This window comes from Lepisma saccharinum, chromosome 8, assembly GCF_977018435.1.
Source record: "Lepisma saccharinum chromosome 8, izLepSacc3.1, whole genome shotgun sequence".
NCBI classification, from domain to species: domain Eukaryota; kingdom Metazoa; phylum Arthropoda; class Insecta; order Zygentoma; family Lepismatidae; genus Lepisma; species Lepisma saccharinum.
In genome coordinates this window covers 11,782,538-11,808,498 of record NC_139236.1, presented here as the reverse complement: position 1 = coordinate 11,808,498, position 25,961 = coordinate 11,782,538, and the positions used below count along the sequence as shown (strand labels likewise).

The following is a 25,961-nucleotide window of genomic DNA, read 5'->3' as shown; positions in this document are numbered from 1 at the left end:
AAAGGAGCAAGGGAGATATGATAATAAGATTAAGTATTTATGCTTAATAACATAAAATGCGGTATTAAAAATCCATTACATGAAAAGTACAGAGGTTAGAAACCTTCTATTCTTCGAATAAAAATACCAAAAGTGAGTAACAACTGAATTGCAATTGCAGAAGGAAAGAACATTTATTGAAAACTGGATGATCATTTGACATCGAGCATTGTTCAGTTTTAGAAAGAATCACCAGCGAAGCGAACAAAGAGGATTTATCTTAAATCGAAGAATGGAAGTACGACCAGAGTGCATGAGAGGGAAATGTAGTTTTATTGCAAAAGAAAAAGAAATACCCTGAAAAGAGTAAGTAGAGGATAGATAGCAGCGAGACGAATATCACAAGCAAATTAACTTTCAGACAGTTGAACTATGGTCTTCAGGTAGAAGTGACGACGAACCAAACGTCATCTCGAACTTCCAACCTGGATCAAGTGGTCCACATAGTCCAAAGAAAAAAAAATAACTCCTCAAGATTCAACTAGTCCCAGATTTATTGCAGCATTGAAAGAAATGCAATGTAACGGGGATGCAGTCTGTAATTTAACTACTGCTGCTGAAGCACTAAATCAAGAATTAAATTATTTAAATTTTAACAGATCTGTCGCTGTTGTTAAAGAACATTCTTGGAAACGCCCTAAAGTGTTTCGTGACACAGACATTAATGCCGATATGGTACATTGAGATGGAAAGATACTTCTTTCAATATTGACGAATGAATTAGCAGATTTATTGTCAGTTATCATCACATAAAATGGAATAGTGCAAACACCTGAAGTGCTAGAATTTTAATAAGAACCGTAGTGAGAGCAAGGAAATGCTGAATACCATATCCTAGTAGAGTAGGTACTCAGCAATAAAGTAGTGTCACGGACACTTCTGGTGTCATATTAACAATGGACATATTTCAAAGAACGGCTGAACGAACAGACTGTTCCAGGAAGGCACACTGTGATCCAAGGTGAAGAATGCTGCCAAATTGCATTAATACAGAATGGATCACAATTGTGATCACAGAGACCACTGCAGTGTTGTACGTGTTTTGGAGGGAAAAAAAGGGCGACCTGAAATGTGTGCAAATAAAAACCAAATTGATATATCTAGATCTGTCCAAATTTATGACAGTGTGAATCACTGAATGCTGTTATATAAATATGAACAACTATGGATGTGTTCCATTACATTGTTCATGGTTTAGCGTTTAAAGATATATTCAATCACACATTCCAAGCAAGGAAGCATGTCGAGAGGAGTTCCTCGGAGGTACCTATTAGAACCAGGGCTGTGTATTATGTATCTTAACAATATGGATCATTTTTTAAAATAAGTTAAATAATTTGATTAACATTGATATATAGGTATATATATATATATATATATATGTATGTATGTGCATATATGAATTATCATATTACAATTTCAGATTCTTTACATGGCAACATCCTTGTATGGACCAGCCTTGGCTTTGAATCAAGGTGAGCGAGCGGACATTAAATAAATCACTGGCATCCGAAGACAAGTGCCGACCTCCGTGGTGGAATAGTTAGCACAGAGCGTACCACGGAAGAGGTTCCGCGTTCGAATCTCGACCTTGGCATGGGTATTCTTTGAGAGTGTTCCTATTCAACATATCATTCACGCTCATTTTCGCGTTTAGCCAAAAATTCAAGAAGTGACGCTAAGTAACAAAAATCAAATCAAATCCTAAGTCCATTGGTTTATTGGGCAGACACAGCAGCCTTATCATTATGTCCCAATGCCCATTTCCAGCCAATATGAACAGAAAATTCCTTCACGTCCACATAAATTACATGTCCTTCCTTCATTGTACAGATTTCTTACCTTCAGGATTCTCGTGAAGAATATTGTAAAATCTCTTTTTTTTCATTTCCTATGCTTGCCAAATACCGCACCCATTAAAATCTCTTGACTAGATTATTGGAATAATATTAGCGAATAAATATAAATTATTTTTATTCAGTATTTTTTGGCTTTCTTCCCTCGGATGCATGTCACTTTACATATGTGGGGTTAATTTGACCCCAATGCAATTATGCATTGAAAAAAGTACGACAGAGTAAATAGTTCAGCTAATATTTTTTATTGATCAATAATTTCTCTGAATATAACATAGGGAACAATTACCCTTTTATTATTATTATTTAACCCCCCGCAAAAAAATAACAATATATTGACAATTCACTGTTCTACATATTAATCGTAGTTACACTTTGCTCGCAATTATCAGAACTTCAGTTGACCTGAGAAACAGAATTTTAGAGATATCACAATACAACACTAAATATTTTTTTCTAGAACAAATAAATTTAAAATAAAAAAAAAGAAGAAGAATGTGCCGGCCTCTCATGGGAATTAAATACACCTCACTCGCATTCTAAGCACACCACAATCACACTGCTGTGGACCTTGCACACAAGTTCCCCACATCTTCTGCAACGTTCTGTCGTCTTCCTGTCCTCTTGTCTTGTGCAGACCTGGCATCTTACTCTTTTCTTTGAAGATATATCCTCCAGTCCCTGTGCCTGCCTTACTAAGCCGCAAAGTTTCATTGCCTCGGTTACTGGTTTCTTCAGGTTCAAGCTTTGGTACCTCCCCCGCATGTGAGGAAGAATCAACTCATTCGCCAACTCGATAAGGAACAGACGGCGTCTGTGACAGACGCCTGAATGGTAATCAGAATGCTGTGACAAGTAGCATGTGTATGCATTGAACGCCTACATTGATTACATTATAGAAGAGGGCCATTGACCATCGACGTGTCTGTCTTCTGCAGGTGTATGTTTGAACCAGTTGGTCAATGGCGTCCACTCCACACTTTGTTTGGTTGTAAAACTTTATGATTTCTGGCTTCATCTTAGAATCATCATCATCAATGTGTATGTCATGATGCATGGTGTTGAGTAGAATGACATTCTTGTTTTTCTTCGGCATGTAGCTCACCCGGGTCTCATTTTCATGGAAGGCAAATTGTGATGTGCAAGGCTGTATTGTCTTGATATTGGTAAGTGCAGGTGGGATTTCACGTTTGTTTTTCTTTACTGTTCCAACAATGGTTACATTTCGTAACAGGAGATCGTTAGCCAAGTCATAACTTGTGAAAAATTGGCCAGTTGTGATATTTCTTCCAGAGTTCCGCAGTGTGTAGCACAGTTTCGTCACGACGTTGCTGGCGAGGTTCTTTTGAACTGGCTCTCCTCGCTGTCGTCCCAAGTAGATTAGACCGTCTTTGGCGTAAAAGGTATCAACATCTCACAACCAGAAGACCTTGATGCAGTATTTGGCCGGCTTACTCGGCATGTATTGCACGAACTTGTATCTCCCATGGAAAGACACTAACTGTTCATCAATCGTAAGATAGGCATCGGGTACCATGATTCTGCGACAGTTTTCGATAAAAAGTGTCCAGATATATCGAAATGCAGCCATGTGATCAGTCTCCAGACGTGCAGCGCGAGTACATTTGTCATCAAATCGGAGCAGTCTTCTGATGTCTTCGAAACGATTTACTCCAAAGGTTGCTTTGTACTTCGGGTTGGAGATTTGTTGAGAAAAAGCTCACGAACAGAAACATCCCATCTTCTCTCAGTCCCCGCGATAAGGAGGATGCCAATGAAAGCCTGAAGCTCTTCCAATGTTAGATCAGTCCACTTTTTACCAGATTTCACTGCGACTCTTCTTCCCTCTAAATTCGTGCACTGTACAATTTCCTCAAAAATGTTTGAGGAAATGAACAAGTCGAAGCTTTCTTTTGGTGTCGTCAAGACTACAGACCGCGGCAGACCTGCTGGTTCTCGTATGATGTTGTGTGCAGCAGTCTGATAAGAGCTTGACGGCTTGCTTTTCCACTGAATTCCATTCTTTGAGATCATGCCGAAAGGTTCTTGGTCATCTGTTGCATCATCCTCTTCACGGTCTTCACAGCTTATGTCTGATCAACATCACTGCTCTCTTTCGGAACCTCTTCCGCTTCTGTAACACCATCCTTTTCGTCAAAGCTGTCCGTGTAACTGGCAACAACATCATCATCTTCTTCTAGCAGCTCATGAATTGTATTCAGTGTTAATCCTCTTGTGGTCATTACTGTCAATGTCACTTTCAATGTAATACACAGACGCTTTTGGAGTGATACAAAACAGCATAAGAAAGTATCTGGTCACAAACACAATTCGACGACCTACCAGACGCTGTCGGCAACTCTTCGTACGCAACATTGAAATCTAAACGACGAACCGTAGAAATACCGACCGACTCACACGCCGCCTCGTTACACAATAACTGGTGGCTTGTTTCTCCTCGATCCGCACCAAATACATCTGCGCATGCGCTCTTTGCAGTGAGTCATGGCAGGGTGGGAGGTTGACCTTGAGATGATTGCGATTAGTTTGGGCATAATTGAACATAATATGTAGGATGAATTTCCTTTTATGAATGTTTTCTTGCTGTTTTCAGGCTGGGGTCAAAATGACCCCACTCATGGAAGAGGGGTATTGTTAAAAAACGTTAAAAATATAATTTAAAATAAATTGTAAGAAATTTATTTATACAAGTTCCTATAGCTGAAGTAGCATGGTAAGATGTCACAGAAAATCAGAATTTTTTTATTTAGGTTTTATTATAATAGCAGGAAATAAACAGACAGTATGGTCAAAATGACCCCACACATGCATCCGAGGGTTAAGTATATTTGTTAGTTATTTTATTACTCTCTAATATTGTATAAGTATTTATGAAAGTAGCTTAATGTTTTCAAGTGTAGATTATTCATTAGAATGAATCAATGTTATAAATCTAGAAGGCAACAACTTAAGGAAACAGTTATAACCATGGGCGTATATAGTTCACGTAAGGGTGGGAGTTCACCTTTTGGTATGATGAGGGTTGTGCTATATTTCATAAGGAAAAATCCGGGACACTGCTGACCGGAAGCTTGTTAGGGAGCAGGGTGGGGGATGCTGGATCCGACAAAGTTGTGTGTATGTGCATATCTTATCATATTCTTTACACATAAAAAAAAAAACAACAGAAAAACACTTCGAAGTATATCATTAACTTTGCAATTCCATTTTGGTATCATAATGAACTAAGCTGCTATATCACAATGTCGAAAGTTTATTTGAGAACTGCGGACTGAACGGTGCGGACACTCAAACACTGATTGCTTACATTAAACGACTTACTATGCAATGGAAGAGATTTGAAACTGAAATTTAGTGCTGTTAGCAGACGGCAGCGCTATCGTGAAGTTAAATATCTTTGCAGCATCTTCTTGTAACGGGATAAATCTTGTATTATCGAGAGGGAGCTGTTCGATGTACTATATGTCCAGAAACTAAATGCTCGGTGGCTGTGACCAAATCTGGAACTAACGATGGTATGACAAATTATTTGCAACCTGTAACAATGCCCCTTCACATTTACAATACCTGAATTTTGTCACAGTAATGTAGACGGGACAGAATAAGTTGCCACAGAAGTCTAGCTCTGAGTTGCAGACTTTAAGTCCATTCCAGTTTGTAAAAATAAACTAGTGTACGTTAACAAAGTGTGCAACATTGCTGACGATTCTTAAGACAAAATTTGAAGTTAGTTTGTTGGAGTGGTAAAGTAGTAAAGGCCTGGTCCAGTTATCTGAAGATCGCAGGTTCGAATCTCTTTTAGAAGCAATTATTTTATTTATTACGTAGAATTAGTGTATTGTTGACATTGATAAGAAGCAAAATACGATAAATCTAATTCCTCGTCGATGCCACTTAGGACGTGTTTTTCGAGTAGTTTCTCGCCGGACCCTGTGGCCGAGTGGTTAGCACATCGCGCTGCAACGCCAAGGGTTCCGGTTTCGAATCCCGCTCGGACTTAGTTGTTTGTGAATCTCCATTCATCAATTTCATTTTTTCGGCTTTTAAGTCGATATTTAGTTAGGGAAGGATACCAAAATATATACAGACAGATAGAGGGGAAATAATTTTACAATTCTACATTTGCTAAGTTAATGCAACAACATAATATTAAACATTATTCTACATACAGTGATCTGAAAGCTAGTATAAAGCAGGTGGTTCCTTAAGTACCAGGGGTGTGTGGATACTAGATAATAGCGTAGGAGGAAAATCTGTATAATTTTTAGCAGTAAGAGGTACCGATTCATTGATGAGGTTTTTATTTTGTTCTGTAACACTCTTAATCTCTTTACCAAGACCACTGATTGCATCGATAATAGGTTGGTCTTGACGTTTGTGTTGTTCGTAAAAGCCTCGATTCTCTGATTTCCAACCTTTGAAACGTTTGGACAAGTACTCTCGTAATTTCGAATTATCTACTATTTTATGTTTCGTCATATTTTTTTATTTTTTATTAATGCTTATTTTATATCATTTCAACGTTTAAAAAGTCGTTGATTTTATTTCTAAACTTACCATTGTTAGGTTTCCGAGTTATGTCGATAGTAACAAATCCAAAATCGTCGCTGTTCCAACAAGATGAACAGAATTTTGAAAATTTGGTTGTAATTTAAATCTCCTCCCACATAATCATCTGATACATGTTTCAAATTAGTATGATCTTGACGAAACAAACAGATTAAGTTTGTATTATCTCGTAGTAATTGTTTGGAAATTTTGGAATAAGTTTGAGCTAAATAAAAGAAGTGTATTTCTTTGTGACGACCCTGTGTAAAAAAAATTCTAATTTCATTCTGATTTTCCAGAATAACATCATCGAATACCACAACAGAATTGTTCAAACAATGGTCAAGAGGTTTTATTGTTGATGCAAATGTAGCTATGCCCAGTCCCTCGTACAGCTTCATGAGTTGTTGGTATTTCGGTTGTTTTAAACTTTTATAAAACACATACGAGTGTCTATTTTCCAATCTAGCTAATTGGGGGCAAGCAAGAAATTATCAACCAGCAAAGTGGTTTTTCCACACCCTGATGGACCTGCAATGAGGCATCTTATGTTATCAGGTAACAACTCTCCATTTTTTTATATTAGTTTCCACTACATCTGGTAAACGCTGTACCACATTCCATGTTGGTGTCAAAGAATCACCTCGTTTGCTTCTATCAAACTTTTGTCTGGCAGACCTAACCATTTCACATACAATTTATTATTTTTTTCTTCAATATTTTCTCGATTAGATATGTATCTCGATATCTTATTTTAAGTTCCTCTTCACAGAATCTCCCTTTCAATATTTTGTTATGATTATCTGTTATTATATATGTATTTCTATTCCCTGGTAAAACTTGAAACACTGAGAATAACTCGGTACTCCAATTTTTAGTAAAACCCTTCTCGAATAACTGTTTATATTTACTGACCCTTACCTGATCCCCTATTTTAAACCTTGGCTTCTTGGTAGTGTATTTATACTTTTTACAATAAACAGTAGAAATCAATCGTTGGTCATCAGATTTGGTTACCTCAGAAGGTTTCATGTGAATAGTAATGTGTACTGTATTGTTGTAATCATGAACTAGCTCGGGTAAAATTTGCACCCACATATAATTGCCTTGTAGAGTGAATTGTCTCCACATGCGATTTTTTAATGTCCTGTTGAATCGTTCTGCTATACTAGCTTTCAGATCACTATATGTAGAATAATGTTTAATATTATGTTGTTGCATTAACTTAGCAAATGTAGAATTGTAAAATACTTTCCCTCTATCTGTCTGTAAATATTTTTGTATCCTTCCCTAACTAAATATCGACTTAAAAGCCGCGGTAACACAAGTACCAGTCTTGGATTTTATGGAACAGCCCATGCATATTTGCTAAAGGTATCAATAACTGTAAGCATATATTTGTAACCATGATTTATCTTATCCAAATTTTTTAAAGTCCCCTTTGGAGAGGCCATCTCAATCAGATCAGCCTGAAACAAATCATTTATACCTTTTGTTACTACACTTAATCGCTTATAATTGCGATGGGCTGGTTTGTGTAATTAATGAACTAATTCTTGTCTTGACATCGAGTTCTAAGTGAGAATATCGCATAAAATGGATTGTCCTCAGGGTATAACCGCTTTATGTCAAATACTAGCTTGTCACCAACTTCAATATGAAAAACTGATAATTGTTCGTAGTCATGTACTTTATATTTATTCGTAGACTCATCCCAGTATGCAATAGGTATTTGAACTGCCTTGTGTATACCATCTTTTCGCACTATAGTAAACTGAGGAACTTCAATATGTTTTCCATGTTTTAGAAAACTAAACTTCAGAAATCGTAAACTACCATCAACAAAAAATTCATGTACCTGAGTGTACGGATATAATTTGTAAACATTGCCAGCATTGGCGTACGTCCAGTGCCCTCGAGCATTTGGAACATTTTGTAACCTAACAATTTCCATAGAATAAAATTGACGAGCATCTACGTCATCTAGTCTGCTTAATACCGGTTCCAAGTGTTCGTTGATAGTACGAACCAACTCATCGTAGCTAGGTTTGATTTTTACATCAACATACAGTTTTTAATATTCCTCTTTGAGATCGTGAAGTTGAGTAGCAAAACCTGATAAAGCAGATTCTTGACTTGCTTCAAGAGTAGTACTTTGTAACGTAATATTAGAAATAATCTCCTGTATATTTTCTACAAGTTTCAATTTAGAACTCTGGGTAGCAAGATCGTGTACTTGACTTCTGATTTCTGTAAATAATGCATGTAGTTCGTTAATTATTTGATTGTTGGGGAGACTAGCAACAGTTTCTCCGATTTGCGCAATTTCTGCTTGAATATTTTTGATATCCTCAGATTTTAAAATTCGATGTACTGCTCTCCTCATAGCTTTGATTTCCTGAGAAGTAGGCAAAGCAGCTACAGTATTCTGAAGTGTGATAAAAGTTAATTTTATAGCATCGAGTTCTGTTGCATCAGCTGCATTTTTCAAAATTTCTTGCAGTTGCGTTATGTCATCCTGCGTAGGTGTAGACTGTTGCAGTGTCTCTAATTTGCTCTGAATGTCGTCAATAAGATGATTGAAATGCGATAATTCTGATTCAGTATTCAAGCTTTCAAGCTTAGTAACTTGCTGTTGAACTAAAGCTAGAATATCAGTAATGCCAGGCAGTTTTGATTCCAGAGTTTCCTGTAAACTTGTTAGCTTATTTCTCATAGTTGCCATAGTATCTTCTGTGTGAGCTATGGTACCTTGTATCTTCCCAAAATCTTCACAAGTCTTCAACTGTAATTTGATGCCCACAACGCTCCGAGCAATAGCATTTAATTCAGAAGATGAAGGTAAATTATTGATAAAATCTTCCAATGTCTGTAGTTTCGATTGAACTTCTGTTATAGCTGTATGCAATTCACCTGTCTGTAATTCAGATTTGATACTTTGCAATGTAGGAACTTCGAAAGATTGAAACTGTTCTTGGAATTTAGCAATACTAGCATTTACCTGCTCATATTCTTCTTGAGTTTTGATATTCTGGATGATGGTTTGCAGTTCGGTACGAATACTATTTGCCTGGTCATTTAATTGCTGTTGCAGCTGTTCGGTATTAGTTCTCTGGATTTGTTTAAATTTATCAAGTTATTTTTTCAAGTTGGCAATATTCTCTTCTAAGTTCTGAAGATTATCTATTGAAGCTAAATTAGTATATTTCTCCAGCAAAGATTTAAGTTCTCCATCAATTTTTACTATAGGATTAATTAGTTGAGTTTGAAGATTTGTAATCTCTGCTTGAATATTTAGATTTAGCGAATTCTGTAATATGAGTAAATCTGATTTCAGTTTCTTTAGACGTGCATCTAAACTAGCAATCTCGCTGGAATTATCTGGAATCTCCTGTCGCCATCTATTACCAAATATATCCATGGTTTTTTGTTTTTAGGTATTTTATATATTAATAAGAGGATAGATTATTGTTATTTCGATAAACAGAGGAATAAATTTATCATATTCTCCAATTATCTCAGCATACAAAAATTCACCAGTTTCCACATCATGAGACGTATCAGGAAGTAATGTACTATGTTTACTTCTATTCAAATTTCGACCTATGTGCAAAACTACCGCATTCGGTGAAGAAACGTTTATTTGAATTTTCCCACTAACAGGTAACTTATATGATGATAAGTTATTATTAAATACAAATAAGTGCTTTCCAGTATCCTCGTCAACATGAGACCAAATACTATTCAAGTGAACGAGAAGTAACCCTTTCAAGTGATGATAAATTTCTCTCAAGACATCCATGTTTACTGGAATTCTCTCTACAGGCTGATTATGTTGTTGCTTTTTAAACCCAAAAATATTCATGACGTTTTATTTTATATTAGCTATTTTTTATTATATATAAAATATATATTTGTACTAAGTATAAAAAATTAATAAATACATCAGAACTCAATCTGATCGAAATTACTATGAAAAAATCACTTGATACACTTTTTGAAACTTAAAAATAATAAATAGTATGTAGCTTTAAAATAAGTTAAACGCTCAACTTTTAACACTGCAACAACACATCCGTACTCTTCAAACACTCTCACGATACTGACTGATCTGTAATGCAAAAACCCTTTAAGTAACCTAAACGCGGATGAAAACATCCGAAACAGTAAGTCAATCAGAAGACACCCATTACGCCATAACTAACAACACGCTAGATACGGTTCTGCGTAATAACTTGTTGCGTAAACATTTCGCAATAGTTTACCTTACGAGCCATCGCAATGTTGCGTAGTGTTGCGTAATGTTGCGTAATTTAACCCGAAAGAAATTATGACACTCGTACGAAGTATGAGGTGAAAAACACAGATTTGCAATAGTATAAAATCAACAAAAACATCATCAAAATAGGTTTTCCATTGTAGTTAAATTAATAAAAACAATAGGCCTCGTACCAAGTGTGACTCTGAACCGCTCAACTACCTCTATTGTGGAACCCTTGGAAAATAAATTAAAGAAAGTTATTGAAGTGTTAGTAACACAGCAAGAAAGCAGAGCCGTTAAGAACAGTGAACATGTAGTGCACCACATAAAATGACTTAAGTTAAATGAGATGAAGACGACAATGTTTAGCTTAGACGTGAAAGGTATATTCATGAGCATCAAGAGGGGACACGTTTGGACATTGTTAAAAAGAGAATGGGAAAATATATTATAGGAGAATGGGAACATTTGGAATAACGGTTACAGTATAATGTGGGATAAAATAATGTTAATGAGTGAAGGACTAAATATAGGTTCTAGCCTAAGCCCAGCATTGGCTGAAGTGGTTATGAATGAATGGGAAAAGAAAGTGATAGAAAAAGGAGGTGACAAAATAATTCCTCTTTGCAGATATGTGGACGCTTGTTTTGGCATATGGAAGGGAAAAAAAAGGCAGCTCGAAAATTTTTGACAAAGAAATACAAGATGAAGAAAGAGGGATATTATTGGAACTCGAAATAGAAGAAGAAGACAAGTTAAGCTACCTAGATATAATGATGAAAGGGAAGAGAAAACAAGAAATTGAAACCGCTAGGCATCAGAAGAAGTGTGCAGCAGGGGTATTCTGCCACAAAAGAAGTGATGTAAGTGAGGTGACAAAAAGAAATTTTATAAAGAATATGGAGGACAGAATAAAGAAAATATGCACGATAGAATGTGAAAAAGAAGGCAAAAAAATTGCGTATGGAAACAGCTGGAAAAGAATGGCTATGAGAAGGAGGATAGAGTGGACATAAACAGAAGAAGGAAGAAAAGTGGCAGGGGAGAATTGGAAGAGAAAGAGGAAGAAAGGAAAAAGAGAGAAGGTTTGGAATAAGGAGTATGGGGAAGACCACAGAGAATATATGAAAAGTGCTTAGGAAAGCGGGCATTGAAACTTACAGGAACGGAGGGAGAAGCATCTTAAGAATAGCGAAGAATGCAAACAAGAAAAAGGAAAACAGTGGAGAGGAAGAGGAAGGGATTATCTACGAAGTGAAATGTAAAGAATGTCAGAATGTATACATAGGAGAAACGAAATAACGCTGAAAGGCAGGTTGAAACAACATAGGGATGATGTACGACTTAAGAGAGATAGAAATGCGATAGAAACAGGACATGACATAGAGTGGGATGAGGCTAAGCAGATAGGAAGGGAGAAGAGAATACTAGTGAGAAAATGGAAGGAGGCGAAGGAAATAGAGAAGAAAGGTGAAGAAGACCCAAGGAACTGGAATGGGGGACTGAAGTTAAACAAAGAATTATAGAAGGTGTTATAAAGAGTGGAAAGCACAAGAGAGAAAGAGGAGAGATGAAGGAAGAAGAGTGAAGGAAAAAGAGCATGAGATGAAGAGTCCAACCACATTCTAGATGGAAGTAAATATGTTTAGCTTTTTAGATGAAAGTACAGTTGACAAGGGAAAGCCACCTGCTAGAATTTCCAGAACAACATTCTAATAGTCTGGAGGGGAGTAATGTTTGTGTATATATATCGTCCTGTTTTTGTACTTTTTATTACATTTGTACTTGGTGCAGTGTCTGAAGAAGACCTTGCTAGAAGGTTGAAACGTTACGTTTAGTTTATGTTTTATAATAAAATAAATTACTGCCTTTGTCAGCATATTTACTTTTTCTTACAAAATGTGGAAAGCCATGTGAACGAGACATACAGTTCTTGCTTTGCATATCACGTAAGATCAAGAAACAGTGGAACGTTAATGTGGTAATTCTTAGAAGCCACGTCAAAAATTCGACCTTTTATTAAAAAAAAAATATTTTGTTGAGCTATGAATAGAATTTCAATTTCTAAAACGAAAAGTAGCTTAAAACATATTAGGTTATATGAGTCGACATATTTAGTCCAACTCTTAACATTATAATTGTGTTGTAAAATCTGTACCTGTATATAAGAATCCGACTTAGGGACGGCACGGGTTTGAGTTCTCGACCTGTGTATAGGACCGGTAGCCAACCAGCATCGTGAGGAAATTGGGGAGCTAGTAGTCAGTAGCGAAACCCGGTTTCGGAAATCCTAATAACGGTGAGGGTTCGACGTTCCGACCCCACGTCACCCAATTACCGGTTGAAGTTCTCCACACCTCAATGTCGGATTCTGGGAGGGTGGCTGGCAGTCGGGAGATAGGCCAAGGTCTTTCGAGGGCTGTTACGCCATGGGTTATATATTATTTATTTATTTAAGATGGAAAAATCTAAGGTGCTTTTCGAAATTAGCAGGTAAAATCACGAATTAAAAATGCATATGCTGTGGTTACAGATTTTTTTAAAAAAACTCACTGTCTGAATGCTGATTCGAACACACACACATGTTGGTGCCCCATTGGCAACTAAAAAAAAATATGTAACCAGGCTCGAACACGCATCCTTCAGAGCATAAAGCCGTAACACTGACCACATTTCTTATTACCTGATTTAACTATTTACAGCTGAGTGGAACAAGCTTATTTCATGATTACATTTAAAGGTTATTGCATACTAGGATACAGTACATTTAAGAATTTCATATATACAATGCTATTTTTGGTTGACGACATAGTTTGAAATATGTGATGTAAGTAATTAAGAAATTGTGCGTGAAAGTCAGGTTGCTTATAGGTGGATGCAAACCAAGCATTCATTCATTCATTCATTCATTGTTTTCTGCCTAATTGGCAGGTTTTTCACTGCAATCTCCAGCTTTCCCTGTTCTCTGCCTTACGCTTCGTAATAGCATACGACCCAGTTAATTTAATATCATCCATAAGCTGATATCTCTTTCTTCCACGGACTTTTCTTCCTTCAACCATTCCCTCCAAGGCATCTCTTAGCAGGCAGTTTCTTCTTAGACAGTGTCCTAACCAGTTTCTTTTCCTCTTCTTGATGGTCTCCAGTGTAGATCTTTTTTCACCAACTCTTTTCAGTACGGCTTCGTTTCTTACCTTGTCCGTCCATTTTACACGCTCCATTTTTCGCCATGTCCACATTTCAAAAGCTTCGAGTCGTTTCTCTTCATTTCTTCTCAACGTCCAGGTTTCTGCACCATATAGTGCTACACTCCACACAAAACATTTCACTAATCTCTTCCTTAGACCTATGTCCATGGGTCCACAAAAAACATTTTTTCTTCTATTGAAAGCTTCTTTTGCTATTGCGATTCTCATTTTCACTTCTTGGTTGCAGCTCATGTCACTGCTTATAGTGCATCCGAGGTACTTGAAGCTATCCACTTGCTGGATTCTTTCACTGTTTGCTCTCACATTAATATTCCTTGGTTTCCGTCCTATAACCATTGCCTTTGTCTTCTTTACATTAATCTTCATCCCATACTGCTCACAGCTGCTGTTTAACTCTTCTAACATACTATTTGTGGTTATTTCATCCTCAGCGAATAATGCCATGTCATCAGCAAATCTTATGCAGTTTATTCTTCTTCCTCCTAATTTGACACCTCCTGTGCCCTGGAAACAAGTTTTCACTATATCTTCTAAATAAATATTAAACAAAGTAGGTGATAGGCAGCATCCTTGTCGTACTCCTCTTCCAATTTCACAGCCTTCTGTCATTTCGTCTCCTGTTCTCACTTTAACTCGTTGATTCATGTATAGGTTGCTTAGAAGTCTTCTCTCTTTCCAATCTACACCAATTTTCTTCAGAATTTCTAAAAGTTTAACCCAATTCACTCTATCAAAGGCTTTCTCCAGGTCTACAAATACTACAAACACCTCCTTTCCTTTCTCTAAATATCTTTCCCCAATGGTCCTCAGTAAACCAATTGCATCCCTTGTACCTCTTCCTTTCCTGAAACCAAACTGTTCTTCCTCTAACTCGCCACTGACCTTCGAGTATAGGCGTCTGTTCAGAATTCTTAGAAGAATTTTTGCCGAGTGAGATATCAAACTGATTGTCCTGTACTCAGAACATTTTCTGGCATTGCTTTTCTTCTGCAGAGGTACCAAAACAGTCTCCGTGAAATCTTGTGGCCAATCCCCTTTCTCATAGATTTCATTGCATAAATGCAGTATTTCTCTTTTTCCATCTCCCAGGCATTTGATAAGTTCAACAGGAATTTCATCAGTGGCCGTTGCTTTCCCATTCCTCATTTCTTTGAGTGCTTGCTCAAATTCTTCATTCAGGATATAGTATCCTTTCTCATCGTCAGGCACGTCGTCTTCATTTTCTACATTCAGACTGTCTGGGCGATTCTCTTTCTGGTAGAGCTCTTCAACGTACTTTCCCCACACATTCGATATTCCTTTTTTGTCTGTGATTTCACATCCTTCCTCGTCTTCTATCATCCACATTGTTTTCCATTTCTTCTTTTGGAAGCCCAAGCAGTTTACTTCACGATACATCAAGTCATACCTTCCTCTTTTTTCCAGTTCTTCAATTTCTTCACATTTTTGTTTCATCCATTGTTCTTTTGCCCTGTCAGTTTCTCTTCTTAGCTGGTTATTCAGTATCTTGTAATTATGTCTTCCCTCTTCTGTATTTACATTCTTCCATTTTCTCCGTTCCTCCATTTTTTCCAGCATACTTTCAGTAATCCATGGTTTCTTTGCACTTTTCCTTTCCCTGTATCCTATTGTTTCATCCACTGCCTTCTGTAAGCAGCTTTTTATTCCATCCCACATCTCATCCTTATTGTTACAACTAGCTTTAAACTTATTATAGTTTCCTTGGAAATGTTCTGCAAATTTTTGTCTTTCGTCTTCTTCCCTTAGCTTCTCTAAGTGGGGTTTCTTGCTCACCTGGTTTTGGGTTATCTTCTTTGCCCCAATAATCACTGTACGCTGTTCTGTTTCAATCTTGGGCAATAATTAAAGGTGGGAAACAGAAGGTGATCAACTGCTATATTGCTCTCCGTTGTCCGATAGATTACACTCACGAGTTTTGAGACGTATTTCCAAGACGTACCAGTTTGTTGGTATTCACTGAGCTTTAGCACTAAGGTTTCAGGAAAGTAACATATTGAACATAGTGAGGTGTCTGCCATGTGCATGGCATGGAGTTTCACTCCGGTCAGCAGTATTTGATGCACTATAACGTACCACGCCGATCGTATCCTGGAGGGAAGATGTCTCGCGTGAATGTTTTTCCACACCGCAGGCGAACGAACTTCCGGGTGTCTTGCAACTATTTTACACGACTGTGGACGCTTCACGCATTTCTCTGTACATTTACGACACCAGCGGAACTGGCAGGGTAGGAGTTTGCAACAAGGCGTAGCAGATCTCCACTAAAGTATCTCGGAGGTACCTAAGGTTGTGGGGGAGGGTAGTAACGTTGATGGGGGAATCCAATTGTACTTGAGCCACGCAGTCTCGTAGGACATGACTAGTAAGGAATTCAGGGCGCTGAATTATCGTCTCTATGTCCGCTTGGACGCGGAGAGCCTAGCTCTTGTGTTCCACGTGAACGAGGTTCAAGCCTCCTGCAGTAGGTAAGTACAAGGTCTCGTTATTAACACGTAGAAGATGTCCATTCCACACGAACCAGTTCACTACACTCTTTAGCTTTGCTATAGAGCGCCCAGAATGACATGAATTGCGGGAAATATGTGAACTAAACGACACACCTCTGTGCCTAGCCAATAGAATCGACACAGTGCCAGCGTACGTCGTTGCCAAAGATCTGCTATCGTTCGCCCGCCAGAAATCAAGTACAGCTCACCGCTCACGAGAAGATCCCCAAATGAGGGTGACGGGGAGCAGGCGTGAAGGAAAGGATCGGTCCACTTGCAGATTTTAGGGGTAGCAGAAAGCCTTCCGCTGCGGCTTTTCGAATTGCGTGGGAGTTGATTTGCGTCAATCACGCAGAGCGTGTGTCCGCAGCAACAGTTTGCTGCTTTTCTTTCAGTGGCCAGAATACTTTTGCATTGCTTATCCTGTGCATTATTTAGACTGTATTTCAAAGAATTTTAAGTTAATATACGGGAACGACTTTAGGGTTACCAGTTGACAAACTTTAAAAGAGAAGGCATTTTTAGATTACAAAATGTTGTTAAATTTAGATGAAGACACACGTTTTGTGCTTACTGGTATTTTGGTGGGCTTATAGATCACACACCGCTGTAAAATAATTTAACACCGTTTCCGTATAACTAATAATAGGCCTCATTGTAGGCAAATGTCTTAATATTCTAATATTTATTCACTATACTGCTAATATTATACGGTTGTGAAGCTTGGTTTCTTACTTTAAAATAATAATATAAATTGACATGATGGGTTAAAACAAGGAGATGCATTATCTCCATTGCTCTTTAATTTTGCCTTAGAATATGCTGTTAGGAAGGTAAAAGAAACTAAAGAAGGACTAAAATTAAATGGTGTGACTCAGTTGTTATCATATGCAGATGATGTAGACTTACTGGGGGATGATGTGAATACAATTAAGAATAATGCTAAAATATTTTTCAAAACTGCTAAAGAGATAGGTTCGGAAGTTAACAAAGAGAAAACTAAATATATGCTTACAGGCCGAAACCAAGTGTTAGGTAATAATCAAAATCTAATTATTGATAACAACTCGTTTGAAACAGTTTCCAAATTCAAATACTTAGGAGTAATATTAACAAATGAAAATTATATTAAAGAGGAAATAAAAAGTAGGCTTAATTCAGGAAATGCATGTTACTTCTCTCTTCATAAACTTTTGTCTTCTCGTTTAATATCTAAGAAACTAAAAATTAAAATATGCAAAACAGTAATTTTGCCTGTAGTATTATATGAATGTGAAACTTGGTCCATTACATTGAAAGAGGAACATAAATTGAGAGTATCTGAAAATAAGATCCTTAGGAAAATATTTGGACCTAAAAGGGATGAGGAGACAGGTGAGTGGAGAAGGTTACATAATTTAGAACTACATAATTTGTATTCATGTCCAGATATTATTAGAATAATTAAATCAAGAAGACTTAGGTGGGCAGGCCATGTAGCACGAATGGGAGAGGAAAGAGGAGTTTACAGGATTCTTGTTGGGAAACCTGATGGTAAGAGACCTGTAGGAAGGCCAAGACGAAGATGGAGGGACAACGTTGAGATGGACCTAAGGGAAATCGGTAGGGATGGAAAAGAGTATATAGAACTTGCTCAGGATAGGGAAAGATGGAAGGCCTGTGTTGCTGCAGCCATGAACCTTCGGGTTTAAGAAGGCTAGAGAGTTAGTTAGTTAGTGACATTCTGCCTCGGATCTTTTTTCTTCCAGGCCTAAAGTCAGTAAACCGTTTTTGTAAGACGTCACTAAAACCACATTTGCATTTTGGCATGGTTGAGATAGCTGATCGACAGAACTTCAATTCTCCACTGCCATGTAACAACTAAGAGTACGGCAGTAAAAAATACTGTTTATTTCTGAATTCTGTCATGAAACTCAAATCAAAGTAAGCCGCGGCGAATTGCATATTCTTACCTATTGTAAGAAACTTGCTGCTCACCAAGAACCGCAGTAGATGTCATGTCACAAATGGTTTGAAATCAAAACCTCACGCGGCGTGGCGGTGATAACAGTAGAGACGCAAAGCTCCAACAATTTTTCTTTGTTCCAAGAAAAGTTTATTTTCTTTGCGCTTGCAAGTGTTGTATTTCTTTACTTTGAAATTGAAAACGGAAACAATATTAACAATTGTTTACAAATAACATTTTGTTACTAATCTTGAAGTTAAGCAGTTGTCTATACCACAAAAAATAGGATATTTCCAAATTTTCCTAAAAACCGCCCGGAACATATTTAGTACCCGAAAAACAGTATTTGTCCGGGTAAAAGAGAACTAACTTCTGGTAACCCTAAACGAATTGCGTTGCTGCACCGATTGCAGCGAGCTCACATGTGTTTTTCACTCAGGGTGCACACCCCCGACCCTAATATTTGAGTCGCCTGCTGCTACGTCACTTCAATTCCGTCAAGGATCTTCTCCTGAGAGGTCAGCTGTAGAAGCAACAAACGGAGTTTTTCTTCCTTTTTTGAGCGCGCTTTTTTCCGTGTGTTCGTAGGTGTGATTGAAATGTGATTGTGTTGTATTTCATTAAGCGTGGTGTGGTGTATATTTGTTTCATAATGTCTCATACAGAGAGACCTGTAGTACACAGCGAGGCTAGAAATATAATCAGGAACGTCATCAAGTTTTGTGTTGAAGAGAAAAGTTTGAAATCGTGGCCAAGGCGGATTAAGACGAAATTTTACCTGATGCGTAAAATTGATAGCATTAACTTGAAATCTTCGGTGAACAATAAACAGAACAACGTTATAGTTACGTCACAGCAAAAAAAATAGTAACCGTATAATGAGTAACGCTGTGTCTAGGAGTCCGAAAGTGGGGATCCAAATTTCATTCTAAGATTTATTTTCAGGTTAATATAGCAAACGAAAACTGTTCAGCTTTCTTAACATTCTCGTCTGTTTTCATCTGGGCCTATTTCAGGAATATGCCTAATCCTAAAGACCAATAGCACACTCCTTAATCCATCACTGATCGCGGCTGTTTCCAATGGAATTAGCGTCCGAGCGAGCTGCCGCTGCCACAGGAAAATCAGTTTCAACAATCTCTCGTATAAGAAGATAAGCGAAAATTACAGAACAGACGTTGTCTACCCCTCGTAAGGCAACGCGTGGTAGACAAAAAAGATCGTGATGGATGATATGGAACGATGCATTTTACGTGGACAGGTCCAGTTGTTGAATGAGAAAAGACCAATTGTTTATTTTGATTAAACGTACATTCACCCTACATATCTTGTTTGTAAATTTTGGTAGGTGGAAGGTGAGGGTGGGGTTTACTCAATTGGAAGTGTTTGGCTTATAGTACATGCAGGGGTGAGTGGTTTTATCCCAGGTGCTCTTCTTATTTTTAAAGCGAAGTCCACAACGGGAGATTATCACAATGAAATGAATGGAGATAATTTTTTAAAGTGGCTAAACGAACATCTGTTGCCTGGTTTACCTTCCAACAGCATTGTGTGTTTCGATAATGCATCGTACCACACGATGCCAGTGAATAAACCACCAACAAGCGCATCTCGAAAGGCTGAAGTACAAGAATGGCTAGGAGCAAATAATATTAGTTTTGAGGAGGACATGACAAAAAGTGTATTACTTTGTACTGTAAAATGACACCAACAAGAACCGCAGTATGTGGTAGATGATATATTAAAAGAACATGGTCACACCCCACTGAGATTGCCTCCTTATCACTGTGATTTGTCCCCGATAGAACTAATCTGGGTTATAGTTAAGAAATGAGTGGCAGAAACAAATATTGATGAATCAGCTGCAAAGATTGAAGAACTAGCAAGGCAAGCTTTTTCGTCTGTTACACCGTCAGAGTGGAAAAATTGTTGTGACCATGTGAAAACACTGGAGCGTGAGTATTGGGAGAGGGACGGGATTATGGAGCAGGAGGTGGAACGGCTAGTCGTGGAGCTTGACGTGAACAGTGATGATGATGAAGATGACGACACAGCACAGAGTGAGGACGACACCAGTGAAGAACAAGATGATAATCCTCATATGACTGGCATCGCTCCGTTACCCCCTTCCCCAACTGCACACATGTAACGGTGAGGTAAGTTATTTCATTTACATACTGCATTCTATTCTATTCTTTGCATATATCGTGTTTTCATTTGACATTACGAATTTCAGCTACATTTTATTGCTGCCGCAAGATATACCATTGCTTTATTTAATTAACATCTTGCAGTTTGTGCGTCGCTTTGTGAAGTGTTCTTTTTATGTTGGCCCGTGCCGAACAGGCTGCCTACTTGTGGCAACACCACTGTGCGGTAAGTCCAGCTACAATTTTGCGATTGCAGCGCGCGGCACTTCTTGTCATTTTGGTCGATCTATACATCAAGCTTGCGCATCGGAAATATTTTGGCTACAAGCTACATTTTTGAAAGAGCATACAAGTTAACAAACGTGACTCGTGATTGCAAACAGAGTTCGAGACTTATGAATTTGCATCACTGCTTTTACACCTACAATCCCTCTATCATAAGCTTGCCTCGTTCTTTGGACCCCCAGGCGGCATCAAAGCGCGCCGGTTTCCTTTGGAAACCAGATCCTCCCACACTGGAGAATATTGCAATCCTGCGACGCGTGCAGGGTGAGCATGCTGTCAACAGGCTGGACGTTGCCAAGTCACTTCATCCCCCAAGACCTTCTCTTCGCCGCCTTTCACAAACTCCGCAACAAGAGAGCGGTGTGAGGTGCGTATGCGAGTTCGTATTCTTGAATTGACAAGTGTATTTTTTTATCTAGTTTATTGTTATATCTTAGAAATATTACGGTAAAACGGAGTTTGTATCGACATGTGGCGACCGTGGTACACAACCGGAGTTCCAGATCATTCAACAAACCAAGGTAATCCTCAACCAAGCACTTCCGGAGCACCGAACGTTGAACAAACAAAGTCAGTTATTTGTGTGTAATGTGAACGAATATGTCGAAAAGAAAAAGCTAGGAAAAGGAGCCATTGCAGAGACAGCCAAAGTATTAAAGTTAGACAGAAAAGCCGTGCGAAATGTGATTCGGAGAGGTCCAGTCACACCAAAGAAGCCTGGAAATACGAAGAGAAAATTTAACAAAGTGGACGAGTTTACTTGTGATTTTATTAGACGCGAGATTTACAAGTTCTATAGCAAAGGACAGTCACCGACAGTGAGTGAACTATTGAAACTTTTAAAAAGTGTGTCGGACTTCCCTTATGAAGAAACAACGCTTCGAGAACTAATAAAAAAAACTTGGTTTTCGGTTTGGTTGCTTAAGGAAAAAGAATGTAATAATGGAATCGGCGAGAATTGTTGCTTGGAGATACCGGTATCTGAAATCTGAAGTCACATTAAATTCTCTTATTAAACGTTATAAAATGCTATGCAAGATTGGACGAATCAGATGATTATTATGATGTATTTTCGGGTCACATAAATAATGAAACACCATAATTAATTATCTGTGTCGATTTATTTATGTCACATGCTATCAGTGCAGCGCGTCGACTTCCCTCCGCCGCCCTCTTAAAGCATGGCAACAACGCGTTGCCTGGAGCTTTGTTGGGGTGGTCTTGCTAAGGAGGTCCTGGCTCATTAGAAGAGGGGCGGGCAGGGTACGATTCCAAAGGCAGCCGCCTGTGGAACCAATGAACGTGGCAACTAATAATATATTTGGATCATCATTATTTGCAGTGATTGCGTAAATATTACACCAAGTATTTATAAGGTAGTAACAACAGGGAAGTATCGTACGGGTGTGTGTGTGTGTGTTGGTACTTAATTGCAAGAGACAAGATTTTTGTACATTAATGTGGAGGCCTGAATGGACACGAAATTCCTTCGTTAATTTATGTACCGTGGCAACATCTGCATGGGACTTAACTAAAATTCTGACGTCATCAGCGTAGGCTAACACTTTTAGCGATTTCGACAGAATAGTAATGCCCTGTGACCGAGCTTCGAGTGAGGCAAGCAGGCGACGTAGCGAAATACAAAATGCTAACATTGATAAGGGATCACCCTGTTGTACTCCTGACGTAATACGAAGCGATTTTGTCAGGAAACCTTCTTCTTCTTCTTCTTCTTGAGGCGCTACAACTTCATGTATTGAAAGTTTTGGCCTTCTCAACAACATCTCTCCATTTTTTCCTATCCCGGATGCTCTTCGTCCAATTCTTTACTTTCATGTCTTTCAGATCTTGAATTATTTCATCTTCCCACCGTTTCTTTGGCCTTCCTATGGCTCGTGTCCCAAGTGGTTTCCATTTATATATTTCTCTTACTAGTCTTTCATCAGACATTCTATTTACGTGCCCAAACCATCTTAGTCTTTGTGATTTTATGAAATTTATGATATTTTCATTCCTGATTAACTTGTTGAGTTCTTCGTTGGTTTGTATTCTCCAATTTCCATCAGGTTCTTTTAGAGGGCCATAAATTCTTCTTAAGATTTTCCTTTCAAATATTGAGAGTTTCTGTTTACATGAGTCTTTGAGGGTCCAAGTTTCGCATGCATATGTGGTTATGGGTCTTATTATGCTATAATAAAGTCTCAGTTTTGCAGATTTAGATATTAGTTTACTCTTAAATAGGGCTAAGTTGGCGAAATATGCTTTATTACCTAGAATAATTCTCTCTCTAATTTCTTCTTCAATTGTGTTGTCGCCATTAACAACTGATCCAAGATATTTGAAAGATCTCACTTCTTCTACTCTCTCGTCATTTATAATTAGGTCTTGTAATCTGCTTTTACCTTTTACACATCTGAGATATTTAGTTTTCTGCATATTAGTTACGAGCCCCATGTTCAAAGCTTCACTTTTTAGTTCTTCAAATGTTTCTATTAATGTCTTTTTCGTCCTTGCTGTTATAAGGATGTCATCGGCATATGCAATACATTGTTTTAATCTTGTTGATATGTTTCCTCTCAATTTCATCTTTTTCAACACAGAGTCTATCACTATACTAAACAGCGTTGCAGATAAGGGATCACCTTGCTTGACTCCACCTTCTATTTCGAATTCTTCACTCATTTCCCTGTTAATTTTGACTCTTCCTTTATTGTTGGTTAAGGTTAACATAATTAGTCTGATTAGTTTAGATGGTACTTCATATGATTTTAAAACATCTATTACTTTGTTCCTGTGCACCGAGTCAAATGCATGGGTAAAATCTATAAACAAGTTGTAGAGTCCAATATTAAATTCATAGCTTTTTTCAAAAATCTGTCTTACTATGAATATATTATCTATAGTTGATCTATTGGCTCGGAATCCCATTTGATATTCGTCAAGTTTGTATTCAGTGCATTCCAATAGCCTTTTATTTAGTATTATAGCAAGTATTTTATATGCAATGTTTAGGAGTGTAATTGGCCTGTAATTATCACAATTTAATCTATCTCCCTTTTTGAAAATTGGGCACACTATACCTTCATTCCATTGAGTTGGTAACTTTTCATCATTCCATACACTTAATATCAGCTTGTGCAACTTCTGTTTCAATGTTCTTCCTCCATTTTTAATTAATTCTGGAGGGATGTTGTCTGATCCAGCAGCTTTATTTGTTTTTAGATTTTGTATTATGTGTGTTATTTCGTTCCACGATGGAGGATGTAGTTCTTGTTGATTATTGTCATTCTGTTCTATTGGTGCCTGCATACTTGTTGTTACATTATTATTAAGAATCTTTTTAAAGTATTCCTTCCATCTATTTAGGACTAGTGCTTTTTCTGAGATGATGTTACCTTCTGTATCTTTACACATCATTGGCGATACTGTTTGCTGTTGTTTAAAGGATTGTATCTCTTTGAAAAATTTTCTTGTCTCATTTTTCTTATAATTAATTTCAATTTGCCTTATTTTATCATTCAACCATTTCTTCTTCTTCTCTCTACACATTTTATTAGCTTCTTTCCTTTTTACATTATATAATTCTTGGCTGGCCCTGGTCTTTATTTGCATTGCTCTCCTTCTTGCTTTGTTCTTTTCTTGAATAATCCTTCTGCAATCTTCATCCCACCATTCATTTTTGGGGGTATATCTTTCTTTTTGTATAACTTCTTTAGCTGCCTCATTTATTGCATTCTGTATGTTACCCCAATCTTCGTTAACACCTTTGCTTCCCTGGAGATTTTTCAATTTTTCATGTAATACTGCTCGATATTCCTTCATTTTTTTCGGGTTTTGTAGGTTTGATTTATTCCATTTGCTTTTTGGCGAAGATTTTATCTTATACATTGCAGGAATAGTCTGTTTTAGGATTACTCGCACCAATATGTGGTCAGAGTCAATATTTGGGCCTCTTAAAGATCTTACATCATTTATCAAATCCTTTTTCCTGCTGTTAATCAAGACATGGTCTATCTGATTAATAGTACTTTGGTCAGGTGATATCCACGTTCCTTTATGTATTCGTTTATGCTGGAATTGGGTGCTCATCACCATCAGGTTATTTGCAGCTGCAAATTCACATAATATTTCACCATTCTTACTTGTTACATCATGTAATGTGTGCCTACCTGATATTTTACTATATATTTTTTCTTTTCCCAACTTTGCATTAAAATCTCCTAATATAATCATTATATCACTTTTTGGAACACTGTCTATCATATTTTGAATATTTTCATAAAAGTTTTCTTTTATTTCATCTTCTTTATCTTCAGTTGGTGCATATGTGTTGATTAGGGTTATATTGTTATACTTGCCCTTAATTCTCAGTTTACATAATCTTTCGTTGTAAGGCACAAATCCTATTATGTGATTTTGTATTCTTTTTTGTACAATGAAACCTGTACCAGCCAGTCCTCTTTTATCTCTTGCACCACTATAGAATACTGTGTAGTCCTTTTTATTTATTACACCATATCCACTCCATCTGGTTTCTTGCAGAGCTACTATTTCAATGTGTGTTTTCTTTATTTGTTCAGACAATTCTTGCATCTTTCCTGGTTTCAGAAGTGTCATTACATTCCAAGTTCCTATGTTTAACGTATTCCTAGTCCTTTTCACATGCTTTTTTCGGCATCCATGAATCTGTCCGGCTCTTCCTTGTTGAGAATTTTTAGCGGGTGGTATTTTTATGGTGCTAGGGTGCTGGCCTCGCGCCCAACCCCCATACCTTGGAGGACCAGGAATTTTCTTTTAGGGTTGTTTCCCTTAGGAAGATTGGCTTCTCTATGCCTATTGAGCTCCTCCCGCCCTTGGTTTTCTGTTAGGGTTTTCCTTCCCTTAGCCTTTAGAGATCCCTCTCTTACCTGCAAGGCAGCAGGGGCAGTGCTTATTTAATGGCGGCACTTACTCGCCATGTCTCAGTGTCGTCGCTGGATTTTTGTGGTTTTTAAATGAGAGTTATCCTGCCAGAAATAACTCTCTCCACATCCTGTTGACACTGACGCTCCTTGTCCGCAACTGCTTATTTGTCGCAGCTAGCCTACATATCTGTAGGTCGTTCCCCTATCCGCAACCTGGGGATGCGCTCGGCAGCATA

At 37.7% G+C, this 25,961-nt stretch overlaps 1 protein-coding gene across 1 annotated transcript in view; it reads left to right on the top strand.

Moving 5' to 3' along the window:
* Window positions 1-25,961, top strand: part of LOC145991358 (sodium-coupled monocarboxylate transporter 1-like) — a 166,086-nt gene that overhangs the window by 35,299 nt on the left and 104,826 nt on the right. The window contains exon 4 of the mRNA XM_083127356.1: window positions 1,463-1,514. Coding sequence (XP_082983482.1) covers window positions 1,463-1,514 — 52 coding nt within the window. The remainder of the gene's footprint in view (window positions 1-1,462; window positions 1,515-25,961) is intronic.